This window comes from Orycteropus afer, unplaced genomic scaffold (genome assembly GCF_000298275.1).
Source record: "Orycteropus afer afer isolate SDZICR_OR568_19922 unplaced genomic scaffold, OryAfe1.0 scaffold00023, whole genome shotgun sequence".
NCBI lineage: Eukaryota > Metazoa > Chordata > Mammalia > Tubulidentata > Orycteropodidae > Orycteropus > Orycteropus afer.
This window is the reverse complement of record NW_006921610.1, coordinates 18,896,164-18,909,826: the sequence shown is the minus strand read 5'-3', so window position 1 is coordinate 18,909,826 and position 13,663 is coordinate 18,896,164. Positions and strand designations below refer to the sequence as shown.

At 36.4% G+C, this 13,663-nt stretch overlaps 1 protein-coding gene across 1 annotated transcript in view; it reads left to right on the top strand.

The window, feature by feature from the left end:
• Positions 1–13,663, top strand: part of KYNU (kynureninase) — a 287,476-nt gene that overhangs the window by 216,346 nt on the left and 57,467 nt on the right. Inside the window, 2 exon segments of the mRNA XM_042783650.1 lie at positions 5,236–5,270; positions 11,224–11,237. Coding sequence (XP_042639584.1) covers positions 5,236–5,270; positions 11,224–11,237 — 49 coding nt within the window.

The window sequence follows — 13,663 nt, the reverse complement described above, 5'->3', positions numbered from 1 at the left end:
TCTTCTTAATTTTAGACTTTTGAATACAAAGACATTGGCCTATCAATCTATATTTTCTTAAATGGTCTATAATGCTTGTCATGGATTGTATTGTGTCCCCCAAAATTATGACTCTAAATCATAACCTCTATACCTGTGTTTCTAATCCCATTTGCCAATGGGTTGTCTTTGTTATGTTAAGGGACAAGATTAATGGACTAGAGGCAAATTCTTTTGAGATTTAAAAGAGATTAAACCAGAAAATAGCAGGCAGAGACAGGGGAGGAGAGATGCCAAGCCATGTGAAGATGAGAGCAGAAGCTAAAACAGACAATGACTTTCCCTCAGAACCAAAAGAGAAAGATTTTCCTTAGAGCCAACACCAGGCGTTCAGACTTCCAACTTCCTAAACTGTGAGAAAATATCTTTCTGTCTGTTACAGCCACCCATTTGTGGCATTTCTGTTAAAGCGGCACTAGATAACTAAGACAAAGCCCAATAAAATATTTATATTTTGTTGTTGAGTGTACTGCTCTTTCCTTACTCTCGGCATAATAGACAAACCACCTTCTAGCATATGGAGTATTTCTGTTTTGAAAATTATTCTGAAGGGGCTATGATTTGCAAAATACTGTCAGTTTAAATATGCATTTCCATATGCCTCTAAGAAGACCAAATATATCCATGAAAACTGGCTGCAGACAACTTCAGGAGTATTTTAATCAATGATGATGAATAAAATGCAATTAGTTCTTTCCAAAGTCCTAGGTCCAGGCATCTCTCTATTCTTGTGCTTGTAATATCAGTATTTCTCAAAGGATTATAAACCAATATTTCAAATAAAGCTATTTCCAAAAAAGTAAATGTAAAAATTTCTTAAAGTTTTCATTTGTTAATAATGCTTTAAAACCAAGAAGATATTGACTTAGCTCTTGTAAGAACAACATAGTATTTTGAGATAGCAGGAAAAAATAGTCATTAACTGAAATTCATGATTTCAAGAAGTGTTTTTTTGTTTGTTTTCTTTTCTTTTTAATGGCTAATGTAAGGGAGCTCTGGTGCTGTAATTGTTAAACACTCAATCGCTAACTGCAAGGTCAATGGTTTGAACTAACTAGCTACTGTCCATGGGATAAAGATGAACCAGTCTGGGGGCTTGATCAAATGAGTCAAGGAAGTTAATAACAGTATGATAACCATAAAACTAGTTAAAACCAAACCAAACTCACTGCTATCGAGTCAGATCCAACTCATAGCCACCCCTCCTTGGGTTTTCAAGGCAGTATCACTACGGAAGTAGATTGCCCAACCTGCCTTCTGAGAGGAGTGACTGGGGTTTGAACCACCAGCCTTCTGGTTAGCAGTCAAATGCCTTAGGTGCTACTGATTCAATTCTATCTCAAAGCAACCCTATAGGCAGAGTATAACTCCCCATAAGTTATCCCAGGGTATAATCTTTAAGGAAGTGTTGCTGTTTTTAGGTGCTGTTGAATTGGTTCTGAATCATAGATAGCAACCTATGTGGAACAGAATGAATCACTGCCTGGTTCTCCACCATTCTCACAATCCTTGCTATGCTTGAGCCCTTCGCTGCAGCCACTATGTCAATCTATCTCATTGAGAGTCTTTCTCTTTTTCACTGACCCTCTACTTTACTAGGACCTCTGGTGGCACATAACAATAACAACAACAACATTTGGCCGGACGCCATGGGAGTGAGTTCAATTCCAGACCTGAAGGGTAAACTAGGGGGCATGGTCTCTGGGGTCTCACCAGGCTCTATCAGACCAGTAAATCTGGTATTTTTTTTATGATTTAGAGTTTTGTTCCACATTGTTCTCCCACTCTATCTGGTGGCATAGTGCCTAAGAGCTCTGGTGGCATAGTGCCTAAGACACTTGACTGCTAACCAGAAGGCTGGGGGTTCAAACCCACCAGCCACTCCTCAGAAGGAAGGTCGGGCAATTTACTTCCATAGTGATATTGCCTCAGAAACCCAAGGAGGGGTCACCATGAGTCAGAGATGACTTGATGGCACATAACCACAACAGTAACTACTTTACTAAGCCTGATGTCCTTTTTCAGGGACTACCCCCTCCTGATCAAGTCCACATTATTTAACACGAAGTCTTACCACTCTCACTTCTCAGGTGCCTTCTGGCTGTGCTTCTTCCAAGATAGATTTGTTCACTCTTCTGGCAGTCCATGGTATATTCAATATTCCTTGCCAACAAAGTAATTCAAATTCATCAATTCTTCTTCAGTCTTCCTTACTCAATGTCCAGCTTTAGCATGAATATGAGGTGATCGGAAAGAACATGGCTTGGGTCAGGTGCACTTTACCTACTTCAAATTGACATCTTTGCTTTTTAACACTTCAAGGAGAGCATTTGCAGCAGATCTACCCCATGCAATACAACGTTTGATTTCTGAACTGCTCCTTCCATGGGTGTTTATTGTGGATTCAAATAAAATGAAGTCCTTGATAACATCAATATTTTCTCCATTTATCATGATATTTCTCATTTATCCAGTTGTTAGGATTTTAATTTTCTTTATGTTAAGTTTGAATTCATGCTGAATTCTTTAATTCTTGATTTCTATCAGTAAGTGCTTCAGGTCTTCATTTTCAGCCAACAAAGTTTTGGCATTTGCATATAAAAGGTTATAAATGAGTCTTCCAGCAACTCTGATACCACGTTCTTCATGCAGTCCAACTTCTCAGATTATTTGCTCAGTATACAGTTTGAATATGGGAGCTCTGGTAGCATAGTGGCTAAGACACTTGCCTGCTAACCAGACGGCTGGCGGTTCAAACCCACCAGCCACTCCTCGGAAGAAAGGTTGGGCAATCCTACTTCCGTAGTGATACTGCCTCAGAAGCCCAAGGAGGGGTCGCTATGAGTCAGGTTTGACTCGACGGCACATAACAACAACAACAACATACAGTTTGAATAAGTATGGTGAGAGGGTGAGACAATACAACCCTGGCACACTCCTTTCATGATTTTAAACCATGCATTATTCCTTTGTTCTGTTTGAACAGCTACTTCTTGGTCTACATACAGGTTCCACATGAGCACAATTAAATGTTGTGGAATGCTCATTCTTTGCAATGTTATCTATAATTTGTTATGATCCACACTGGCAAATTCAATAAAACATAAGTAAATGCCTTTCTGGTATTCTCTGTTTTCTGCCAAGATCCATTGACATTAGCAATGATATCCTTGTTCCCTATCTCTTCTGAATGTTCCCTGTTGATGTACTATTACAATTATCTTTAGCAAAGTTTTAGTTTTATTAATAAAATTTATTAATTATATTAATAAAACTAAATGTTAATAAAACCTGATATTAATGATATTGGTCTATATTTTCCATATTCTATTGGATTATCTTCGTTTTTAATGGGCACAAATATGGATTTCTTCCAGTCGATTGGCCAGGTAGCTGTCTTCCAAATTTCTTGGCATAGACCAGTGAGCACTTCCAGCACTCCATCTGTTTGTTGAAATATCTCAGTGGGTATTCTGTTGATTCCTGGACCTTTGTCTTTTGCCAGTGTCTTCAGTGCAGCTTGGATTTCCTCTTACAGAGTGAGATTTTGAAGATAATAATTTAATCTGTACGAAAACCTAGTGAAGCACCCTATCTTGCAGTATTTAGAGATTAATGGGCAAATGAAAGGAGGAAAGGAATTGAACTTTATGGTATTTCCTGAAATTACTTTGTAGATTAGATGTAAATAAGCTGCCTTAGAACAGAACAGAGAAATCGGGACTTTATGATTTTTTTGTAGCATATAGAAATTCACTAAAAATATTCTTTGATAATGTGAGTTGGTAATATACTACCTGTTTAGTGTCATGCCCTTCTCAAGCCTTTAAAAATCATGTCCAGGAATATATTGGTGGCTTCAAGAGATAAATGTCCCATTATAGGCTGAAGCAACCTATTATGTCTATTTTCAAGATATTTTCTTTGTTATTTTTATTTTTCTTTGTTACTGTACTTTTTAGTCTGTTTCTGTCACTTAGCCATGCTTCCATTTTTCCTAACTATGTGCTGGTTACCAATTACCTATGTTTAAAGTCTCATTGCTTTCTCATTTTTAACTTCTTTATGGGTTTTTGTTTTGTTTTGTTTTGTTTTTGTCTATATATGTACATATATATATGTAGAGAGAGAGAGAGAAAGAGAGAGAGTTTATATCACACCGCTTTTTCTAATCATATGCCTATTCTTGCTTATGTTTACCTGGACTACTGTCACTTCTGGACTCCAAATTCTACTTACGTTTTAACAAATGTGTCTGTTTCTCAAGCTTTTCTTCTCACCCTACAAGGTAGTTTACCAGATTCAATGCCCTGCTTTCAAGGCATGGTCTTAGAATTTAACTTGAGGGCTTATATACTTATGCAACCATCCCCAGATCCTACCCAAATGAACTTAGATCCATGAGGGGGAGTGTTAAGATGCTCAAACCCATGTTTGTTTGTATTTATTTGGTCATCCAAATTGGAATTGCTAGAAAAGGCTACCAATGGAGGCTAGAGGAAGCGCTTTGGCTAATGGTAGGTGAATAGAGCGTGTGAAAACTGCGAAGAATGGAAAAGTTTATAATTGTTAGTGAAAAGAATTTAATATTTTCACTAAAGGTAATGAAAGAATTTAAAATGTTTGAACTCACAGCTTCATAATACTACTGTGTGATTTGAATGAAGATTTGAAGAAAGTAAGGAGTGGGCAAAGCCATTATCTGGGAAGAGTTCTAGGAAGGCTTTAAGGCAGTAGTATATCTTGGATGGGAGGAAGAGCAAGGAGGAGAGCTTGGCTGGAATCAGTTAAGCAAGCAGGATTTTAACAAGAAATGAAATTAGAGAGATAAAGGAAACCAGACAATGCAAGCTTTTATAAAACAATATCGGAATTTGGGAGCCATTTACCATTTTGAGAGAGTGTGATATGACACAACAGCTTTTAAAATCATCACTTTGGCTGTTCTGTTAAGAATAGGCTGTAATTGTGTTCACGTGGATGTGAGATGATCTACTGGGGAAATCTGACTATAAATAAACAAGTAAACTCTGCACCATTCAAAGCAGAGGAGTAAGTAAGAAGTAGGATTCTAGATGTATTCTGAAAGATAGGTGGCAGTTCTCTGAAGGAGGCCAAGGATAGAAACATACAAGTCAGCTATAAGATGTTTGCAATCATATGGAAGTGAAATGCTCATCCTCTAAAATATGATAGTGGGAGGCAGGATGAAGAAAATAGGACAAAGTTAAGTGCTGTTGGGTAATTCAATCAAGAGGACTCAGACATTTGGATAAAGGGTCAAGAAAGAGGGAAAAATCAAAGATGAAGTTGATCTTTGGGCAAATGGATGTTACATTATTAGCCCAATGTCATACAGTTATTGACTTTATCAACTAAAAAATATTTGTTGAGCACCTACTATAGACCTACCTGTACGCAAAGCATTAAAAAAAAAAAAATCCTCACTGCTATGGAGTCGGGATCCAACTCATAGCAACCCCTCCTTGGGTTTCTGAGGCGGTATCACTATGGAAGTAAGATTGCCCAATCTTCCTTCTGAGGAGTGGCTGGTGGGTTTGAACCATCGGCCTTCTGGTTAGCAGTCAAATGCCTTAGGTACTATGCCACCAGAGCTCCCATGCAAAGATTAGAGATCCAGAAAAGATTGAGCCCCTACGTTCTGGATACTTATTGTTCAGTGTGAGCAGGGACGGAAAACGGAGCAGTTAAGAAAGATTTTACTGAGAAGGCACCATTTTAGCTGACTGGAGAATGCTTCTAACACATAGACTAACTAGGGACAGTGGCAGGGATGAGGTGTGCTAGGCAGGCTGGTTTTATGTTCATGCCAGTCAGGGCCCAGAGGATTGAGGTCCTTGATTTCTAAGGAAGGAATTTTGTTTTTATTTTAAAGGGAAAGGTGATCCACTGACTGTTCACATGCAACATGATTACAAATTCAGATCTCTTTACCTCTCCACGCCTCGGTTTATTCATGGTTAAAATAAACAAACCTGGAAGAATCTCTAAGTTTCCTTTCTACCTTTTAAGCTCTGTGACTCTCAAATGATAAAAATGAAGCATCCAAATGAGTTCAACTGTGGTAGTAATAGTTCAGACATTAAACCAAGTCTAATGGACATCTATGTGTATCAGCTGTGTCTGTGATTGGGGCTCCTCTTCAGTGACAGGCAGACGCAATAAAGCACGGAGATAAATTTGTACTAAAATTTACTATAATATTCTCAGTTTTTTTTCCCTTATCTGAACCATTAAAGAGTACTATATGGGTATTTCTTAAATATTTCAGCAGCCAGTATTTTTACTAATAAAATTAAGAGTATATAAAATAAATTCGAGTGAATTGATTTTTGACTGCTTTATGAATAAGACAATCTTTGTAGAACTTTTGGCTCAATGAAGCATGACTATTTGATGAGGAAAATGGTAATATACTTTTATGTGAATTTAGGTTCTAGAAGACCCTAGGATACAAGATAAGATATATCAGGATAATGATATAAGATGACAAATGTTCTATTGTTTATTTCCAATTGTTATTATAATCCTGTTTATCTTAAGAATAAACAATTATGCTGTACCCTAAATGTCCTGTATCTTTGCAATGCTCTAACAATTTAATTCAACACATTTTTTGAAGCCATGAAAGAAGGAAGGCAATTTTATTTAGTTCTGAGCTGTGACTTTAGAGAGAAAAAAAACAAAAGAAGAAAGAAAAGGAAAAGAAACTTACTTCCAGTCATGTTCACATTCCTAAACCCAGATTTACATTATTAAATATGGCCATAAATTGTATTCAAAGGCATTATGAAAGCAATCTTTTATGAAAATGTACTTTGTTTAAAAATGTTGTGATCTGATTTCATTTTATACTGGATTATCTTCCAAAATGAACTGCATATTTAACATAGGCTATGAAAATTGGGAAAGTTTTTGTTTAGTTTTGGGAAAGTTTAGAGTGAGGGGATATAAGCTAAATTCAGTACATGAAATAATTAAGAGTTCATACTGAAGATTATGCCATTAAAAGGTTATGGAAGAGATCAAGGAGAGTTGGGATATTTCACTTCATATCTCGTAACATCTGAAATCATATTCAATGGATCTCTGATGGTTTTCTCTTACTGAATCTGAGTATCATGCCTCAAAGATACCTTTATAATAAGTATTGCTTTCCATTTGATACCATCAAATATCCTTTTAGGAAATTTATGGTGTTCAAATAACATAAAGCAAATTAAAACCTTTACTTTTTATTATTTATTGGATTTCTTCCAACACCTTACTTTTCTGAAAATTCTGTTAACACCTCCCATTCTGCATAAATTAACTCCCTGGTTGATTTTTAATTTTTGATAGTAAAGAATAAAATTTCTAGTACAATGAGATTGCATCTTAATTGTTATTGTTCATATTCAGTTTGTAGGACTGACTTACGAACTTGATAAGGTAATAGCTATTTATGAACTTATTTAATAGTTTTTCATTTTACTTCATTAGCTTTAGAAGATGTGTGTTTTGGAATTTATAGCAAGATTTCAAGATTTCTATTTTGTTTTGATTTTACCTTTCTTAAATTCCAAAAATTAAGTGATGAGTTCTTAAAATGATTTTACATTTTCTTTAGATTCTCTGGGACTTATTTTGAGTTTCAGGATATATATTTTGAAATAATCATTTGTATTTGTCTTTAAAGATTTTAAACAGCCCCTATGTCTATTTGTGAAGACTTAGAGCTATAGTGTATGAATGATAAGCATCAGATTTCTAATCCACATGTTTTTAATGTGGTTGACTGCAGAGATTCTAAAAGAACAGAGATGATCAAAAGAATCAAATCAGCAACAACAACAAAAGCAAAAACTGTACATACTAAAAAATGTGACATGTCTGCATTCCTAATCTATCATCTAAACAAGCATTTTTCCAGATCAGAAACCTAAATACAGTACTTATGTATTGATTTTATAGACTTACTGCTTCATTAAAAATATCTGTTGCATATTCTTGGTCATAATAGTCTATATCTCTATTTGGACTTCAATGATTAATAATTGTGTGTTGTTGTTAGTTACTGTTGGGCTGATTGTAACTCATGAGACCTCATGTGTGCAGAGTAGAATTGCACCATAAGGTTTTCAAGGCTGTGAACATTTGGAAACAGATCACCAACCCTGTCTTCTAAGACTCCTTTGGGTGGTTTTGCACTGTCAACCTTTCAGCTAGTAGTTGAATATTTAACTTTTTTCCCCCTCAGAGAAGCTTTATTATTCCTATTACACACACACACACACACACACACATTTTACAATTATGAACTGTTGCTTTCTAACCCCACTTTCATCTTGTCTCGCATACAAATCATGAATAACCTCTCTTAATTTAGACCTTTTTGGGTCTGTGTGCATCCAAACCACAATAGTATTTTCACTTCATTGTCCAATTTTCCCAGCACTGAAATGAGAAAATTTGACCAGAGATTTCCAAAGGCTACATCCAGGTCTATGAATCCCTAAAAGTTACTTGCTTATTTTAGAAAATAAAGAGTTTCTAAAAAATAGAATGTGAGTGTTATTGTTCTTTTTTTGTCAGTCATTGCTTAGAGCAGTAGAATTTAGATTATTTGACAACAGCTCCCACCCATGGAGTCCCTACCCTGCACCAGCTGCTATGATAAATGCTTTACACATATTATCTCATTTAATCCTCATGGCACTACTTGCAGGCAGGCATATCATCAGTTACATTTTATCAGAAAGGAAGACTCAGAGACATCCTGCTACCTGCAGCAAGCAGAGAACTGGATAAAGACGGAGACAAGATTTGGGCTTAAGACCTTCCTGACTCTGGCACTTTCTATTAATTACTCTCCTGGGCGTCTGTTCCTCCCACTCTCTTGTGTTCAGTGAGACCTCCTGTGGTTTGCTGCAGCAGCCTTTTGTTTCCAGGGGTGCCTTGTGGGCAGCATAATAATTTGGATGAAAAGGAGCCAACTTCTTATAGTTTCTTGGAAAATTGGTTTGCCTCTGAGCCCTGCAGGGCAGGTTACCAGGTGGCCCACATCTCATCTTTGCATGTTCCTTCATTGCAGAGCGTCATGGTACCTTTTCTTTCCTGTTCTTGGGCTCTCCACATGTGCCAGGCCCTCTGGAGCAGAGCTACAGCAGAATTAATGTAAGTGGTGGAGTATTGTACAAGGGGTAGGTTACTATTTCATCATTTGTGTGTGTGTGTGTGTGTGTGTGAGATATATATATATATATATATATATATATATATATATACACACACACACACACACATTCCTCCCCCAGTGTTCCCTCTCCTCCCCTCCCACCTCTGGTAACCAACAAAATTTCCTTTCATGTATAAAGCTTTCTTTGACTTTTTACAACAATGAACTGAACTAATACAATATTTGTCCTTCTGTGATTGACTTATTTCACTCAGCATAATGTCCTTCAAGTTCATCCACATCATGCAGTGTTTTGTAGATTCTACATTACTCTTTAGTGTTGCATAGTATTCTACTGTGTGTTTGTAACATAGTTTCTTTATCCATTCTTCTGCTGATGGGCATCTAGGTTGCTTCCATCCTTTTGCTTTTATAAATAGTGCTGTGATGGACATGGGTGTGCATACAACTGTTCTTGCCCTGGCTCTCACTTCTTTCGGATATATACCTTGTCATGGAATTGGTGGGTCAAATGATATTTCTGATTCAAACTTTTAAGTAATCACCATACTGCTTTCCACAGTGGTTGTATCATTTGACAGCCCCAACAGCAGTGTATGAGAGTCCCAATCTCTCTACTTCCTCACCAGCACTTGTTATTTTCTGTCGTGTTGAACTTTGCTATTGGTGCTGGGGCAATATTGTATCTCGTTGTTTTGATTTGCATCTCTGATTTGCTAATGATCATAAACATTTCTTCATGTATGTGTTGGCCGCCTGAATATCCTCTTTGGTGAAGTGTCTATTCATGTCTTCTGCCCATTTTTAATTGGATTGTTTGTCTTTTTGTTGTTGAGGAGTTGGTGTTTTCTATAATTTTAGAGATAAGTCCCTTGTCAGTTATTTCATTGCCAAATATTTTCTCCCAATCTATAGGTTCTCTTTTTACTCTTTTGGAGAAGTCTTTGGAAGCACATAAGAATTACCTTTTAGAAGGCCCCATTCATCTAGTTTCTCTTCTGCTGTTTGTGCATTTTGGGTTATTCTTGGTAGTCTATTTATGCCATATATTGTTGATAGTTGTTGATATGTGCCGTCGAGTCGGCCCTGACTCATAGCGACCCCTCCTTGGGTTTCCGAGGCAGTATCACTACGGAAGTAGGATTGCCCAACCTTCCTTCCGAGGAGTGGCTGGTGGGTTCGAACCGCCAGCCTTCTGGCTAGCAGTCAAGTGCTTTAGCCACTATGCTACCGGAGCTCCTATGCCATATATTAGGGCCCCTATATATTAGGGCCCCTAAATTTGCCCCTATTTGTTCCTTGAGTAACTATAGTTTTAGGTTTCACATTTAAGTCTTTGATCCATCTGGAGTTCATTTTTGTGTATGATATGAGGTACATATCTTGTTTCATTTGGATATCCAGTTTTGCCACCACCATTTGTTAAAAAGTCCATATCATTCCCATTTAATGGATCTCAGCCTTTTGTCAAAAATCAGCCAACCATAGGTCAATGGATCTATTTCATTGATCTATGTGTCTATCATATACCAGGATGTTTTGACTCCTATGTCTGTATAGTAGGTTTTGAGACATGGGAGTGTGAGACCTCCAACTTTGCTTTTTTCTTCAACAGGCCTTTGCTTATACAAAGTCTCTTTACTTTCCATATAAAAGTAGTGACTGGTTTTTCCATATCCTTAAAGAATGTTGATGAGATCTGGATTGGTATTGCATTGAGTATATACATTCCTTTGGGTAGTATTGACATTTTCACAATGTTCAGTCTTCCTATCCACCAGCATGATATGTTCTTCTATATGTAGATCTCTTATAGTTTTTGGATGTAGTTTTTGTAGTTTTCTTTGTACAGGTCTTTTGTGTCTGTGTTAGACTGGGTTCTCTAGAGAAACAAAAACCAGTAAAGCTTATATATACATAAAGAGAGAGAGAAATGTATCTTAGGAAAATGTCTCACAAATGTATAGAAGCCAGCAAGTCCAAAGTCCCTGGAGCAAATGTCAGGCTGGAGGCTTTTCTTAGCTTCTGCAACTTCAGGGGCCGAGAAGCTCAAGGCTGGCAGGCAGTACACCAACTGTTGACTCCAACAAATGACAAATCCAAGATCTCCAGGCCGAAGGGTGGACTGCTCACTCACGGACAGTTGTAGGCAGCGTAACAGAATCCTGATCCACAGAAGAATGTCTCTCTTCCCAGGATGTCCCTGGGTATCCTGGAAGCAGTCCATACCCCTAGAGAAACTCCCCTTGAAGAGATTGGCCACTCAGAACACAATCGTCTGATCCCATCATGAGAACAACCACACAGAACTGGGGTCCAGCCAAGTTGACACACAGCTCCAACTATCACAGTGTCCCTGGTAAGATTTAGTTCCAAGTATTTTATTTTCTTGGTAGCTATTGTACATAGTATTGATTTCCTTATTTCTTTTTCAGCAATCTCTTTGCTGGTGTAGAGGAATCCCACTGTGTTTTGGATATTGATCTTGTATCCTGCCACTATGCTAAATTTCTCAATTAGTTCGAGTAGTTTTCTTGCTGAGTCTCTTGGGTTTTCCATGTATAAGATTATATCATCAGCAAATAAGGAGAGTTTGACTTCTTCTTTACCAATATGGATGCCTTTGATTTCCCTTTCTTGCCTTATTGCCCCGGCTAGGACTTCCAATACAATGTTGAACAGAAGTCGAGATAGAAGGCATCCTTGTCTGGTTGCTGTATGCAAGGGGAATTGTTTCACTCTCTCTCCATCGAGAATATTGTTAGCTGTTGGTTTTGCATATATGCCCTTTATTATGTTGTGCAATGTCCCTTCCATTCCTATTTTCTGGGAGTTTTTATCAGGAGTGCATGTTGGATTTTATCAAATGCCTTTTCTGCATCAATTGGTATGATCATGTCCTTCTTTTTCTTTATTTCACTTATGTGATGGATTATGTTCATTGTTTCTCTAATGTTGAACCATCCTTGCATACCTGCTATGAACCCCACTAGGTCATAATGTATTGATTTTTTTTATGTGTTGTTGGAGTCTATTAGGTAGGATTATGTTGAAGATTGTTGCATCTTCCTTCATCCCTTAAATTCATGAGGGAAATTGGATATTGGTCTTAGTTTTTCTTTTTAGTGATGTCTTTGCCTGGTTTTGGTATCAAGGTTATACTTGCTTTTAAAATGAATTTGGGAGGATTCCATCCTCTTCTATGATCTAGAATAGTTTGAGTTAGATTGTTGTCAGTTTTTTTCTGAACATTTCATAGAATTCTCCAGGGAAACCACTTGGCCCAGGAATATTTTTGTTGATAATTTTTTATGACCTATTCTATTTCTTCTTTTGTTATGGATCTGTTCAAATTTTGCACCTCAGTCTATGTTAGTTTAGGTAAGTATTATGTTTCTAGAAATCTGTCCATTTTCTAGATTTTCAAAATTGTTGAAGTACAGTATTTCATAGTATCCTGATATTTTCCTTTTTATTTCAGTTGATTTTTTTGTGATGTCACCCAGTTCATTTCTTATTCATGTTATTTGTATTCTTTCCCTCTTTTCTTTTGTCAAATTTGCCAGCAGTTTGCCAATTTTATTAACCTCTTCAAAAAAACCAAATTCTAGTCTTCTTGATTTTTAAAATTAGAAATCCACAATAGGAAGATCAACAGAAAAAGAGCATACAAATGGAAAGTGAGTAATGCTCTCCTTAAAAATAACTGGGTAATAGTAGAAATAAAAACTGAAATTAAAAAATTACTTGAATCAAGTGAGAATGAAAATACAAAATACCAAAATATTTGGGACACAGCAACAACAGTGATCAGAGTGCATTTTTTACCAATAAATGCACATAACAAAAAAGAAAAAGGAACCAAAATCAACCCTTTTATCCAACATCTCCAACAATTAGAAAAAAAGCAGAAAAAGAAAAAAGCCCACAACCACCAGAAGAAAAGAAATAATAAATATTCAAGCAGAAAAAAATGAAACAAAATGGAAAGACAATAGAATGTTTAACTTTTGCACCACCTAGGGACTCATTAATAATTATGTAGCCTTAAACTATTTTTTGAGCCACTTAGAGCCTCAATTTTTTTGTCTGTATAGTAACAGTAATAATAGTATCTTTCTGCCTTGTAACAGTATTTTGAAAATAATTGCTTAGAACAGTATCTGCCTCATAATAAAAACTCCAATAACATTATTTTTGTTGCTGTAAAAATTATTAGAATAATTATAAAAACTTAAATCAGGACATATCCACACATCTCTAAGTTAAAATTGTTTGGCTATTTCTAAAAGGTTTTAAATAAATGTTTGGGAAGTCATTAAACAGACCTTGTTCACCTTATTTAGTTGGAAGATAATATGGGAGACAGAATTTATCTCTCTGAAATGTTATTTTATTTTATTAAATAGTATATATATATACATA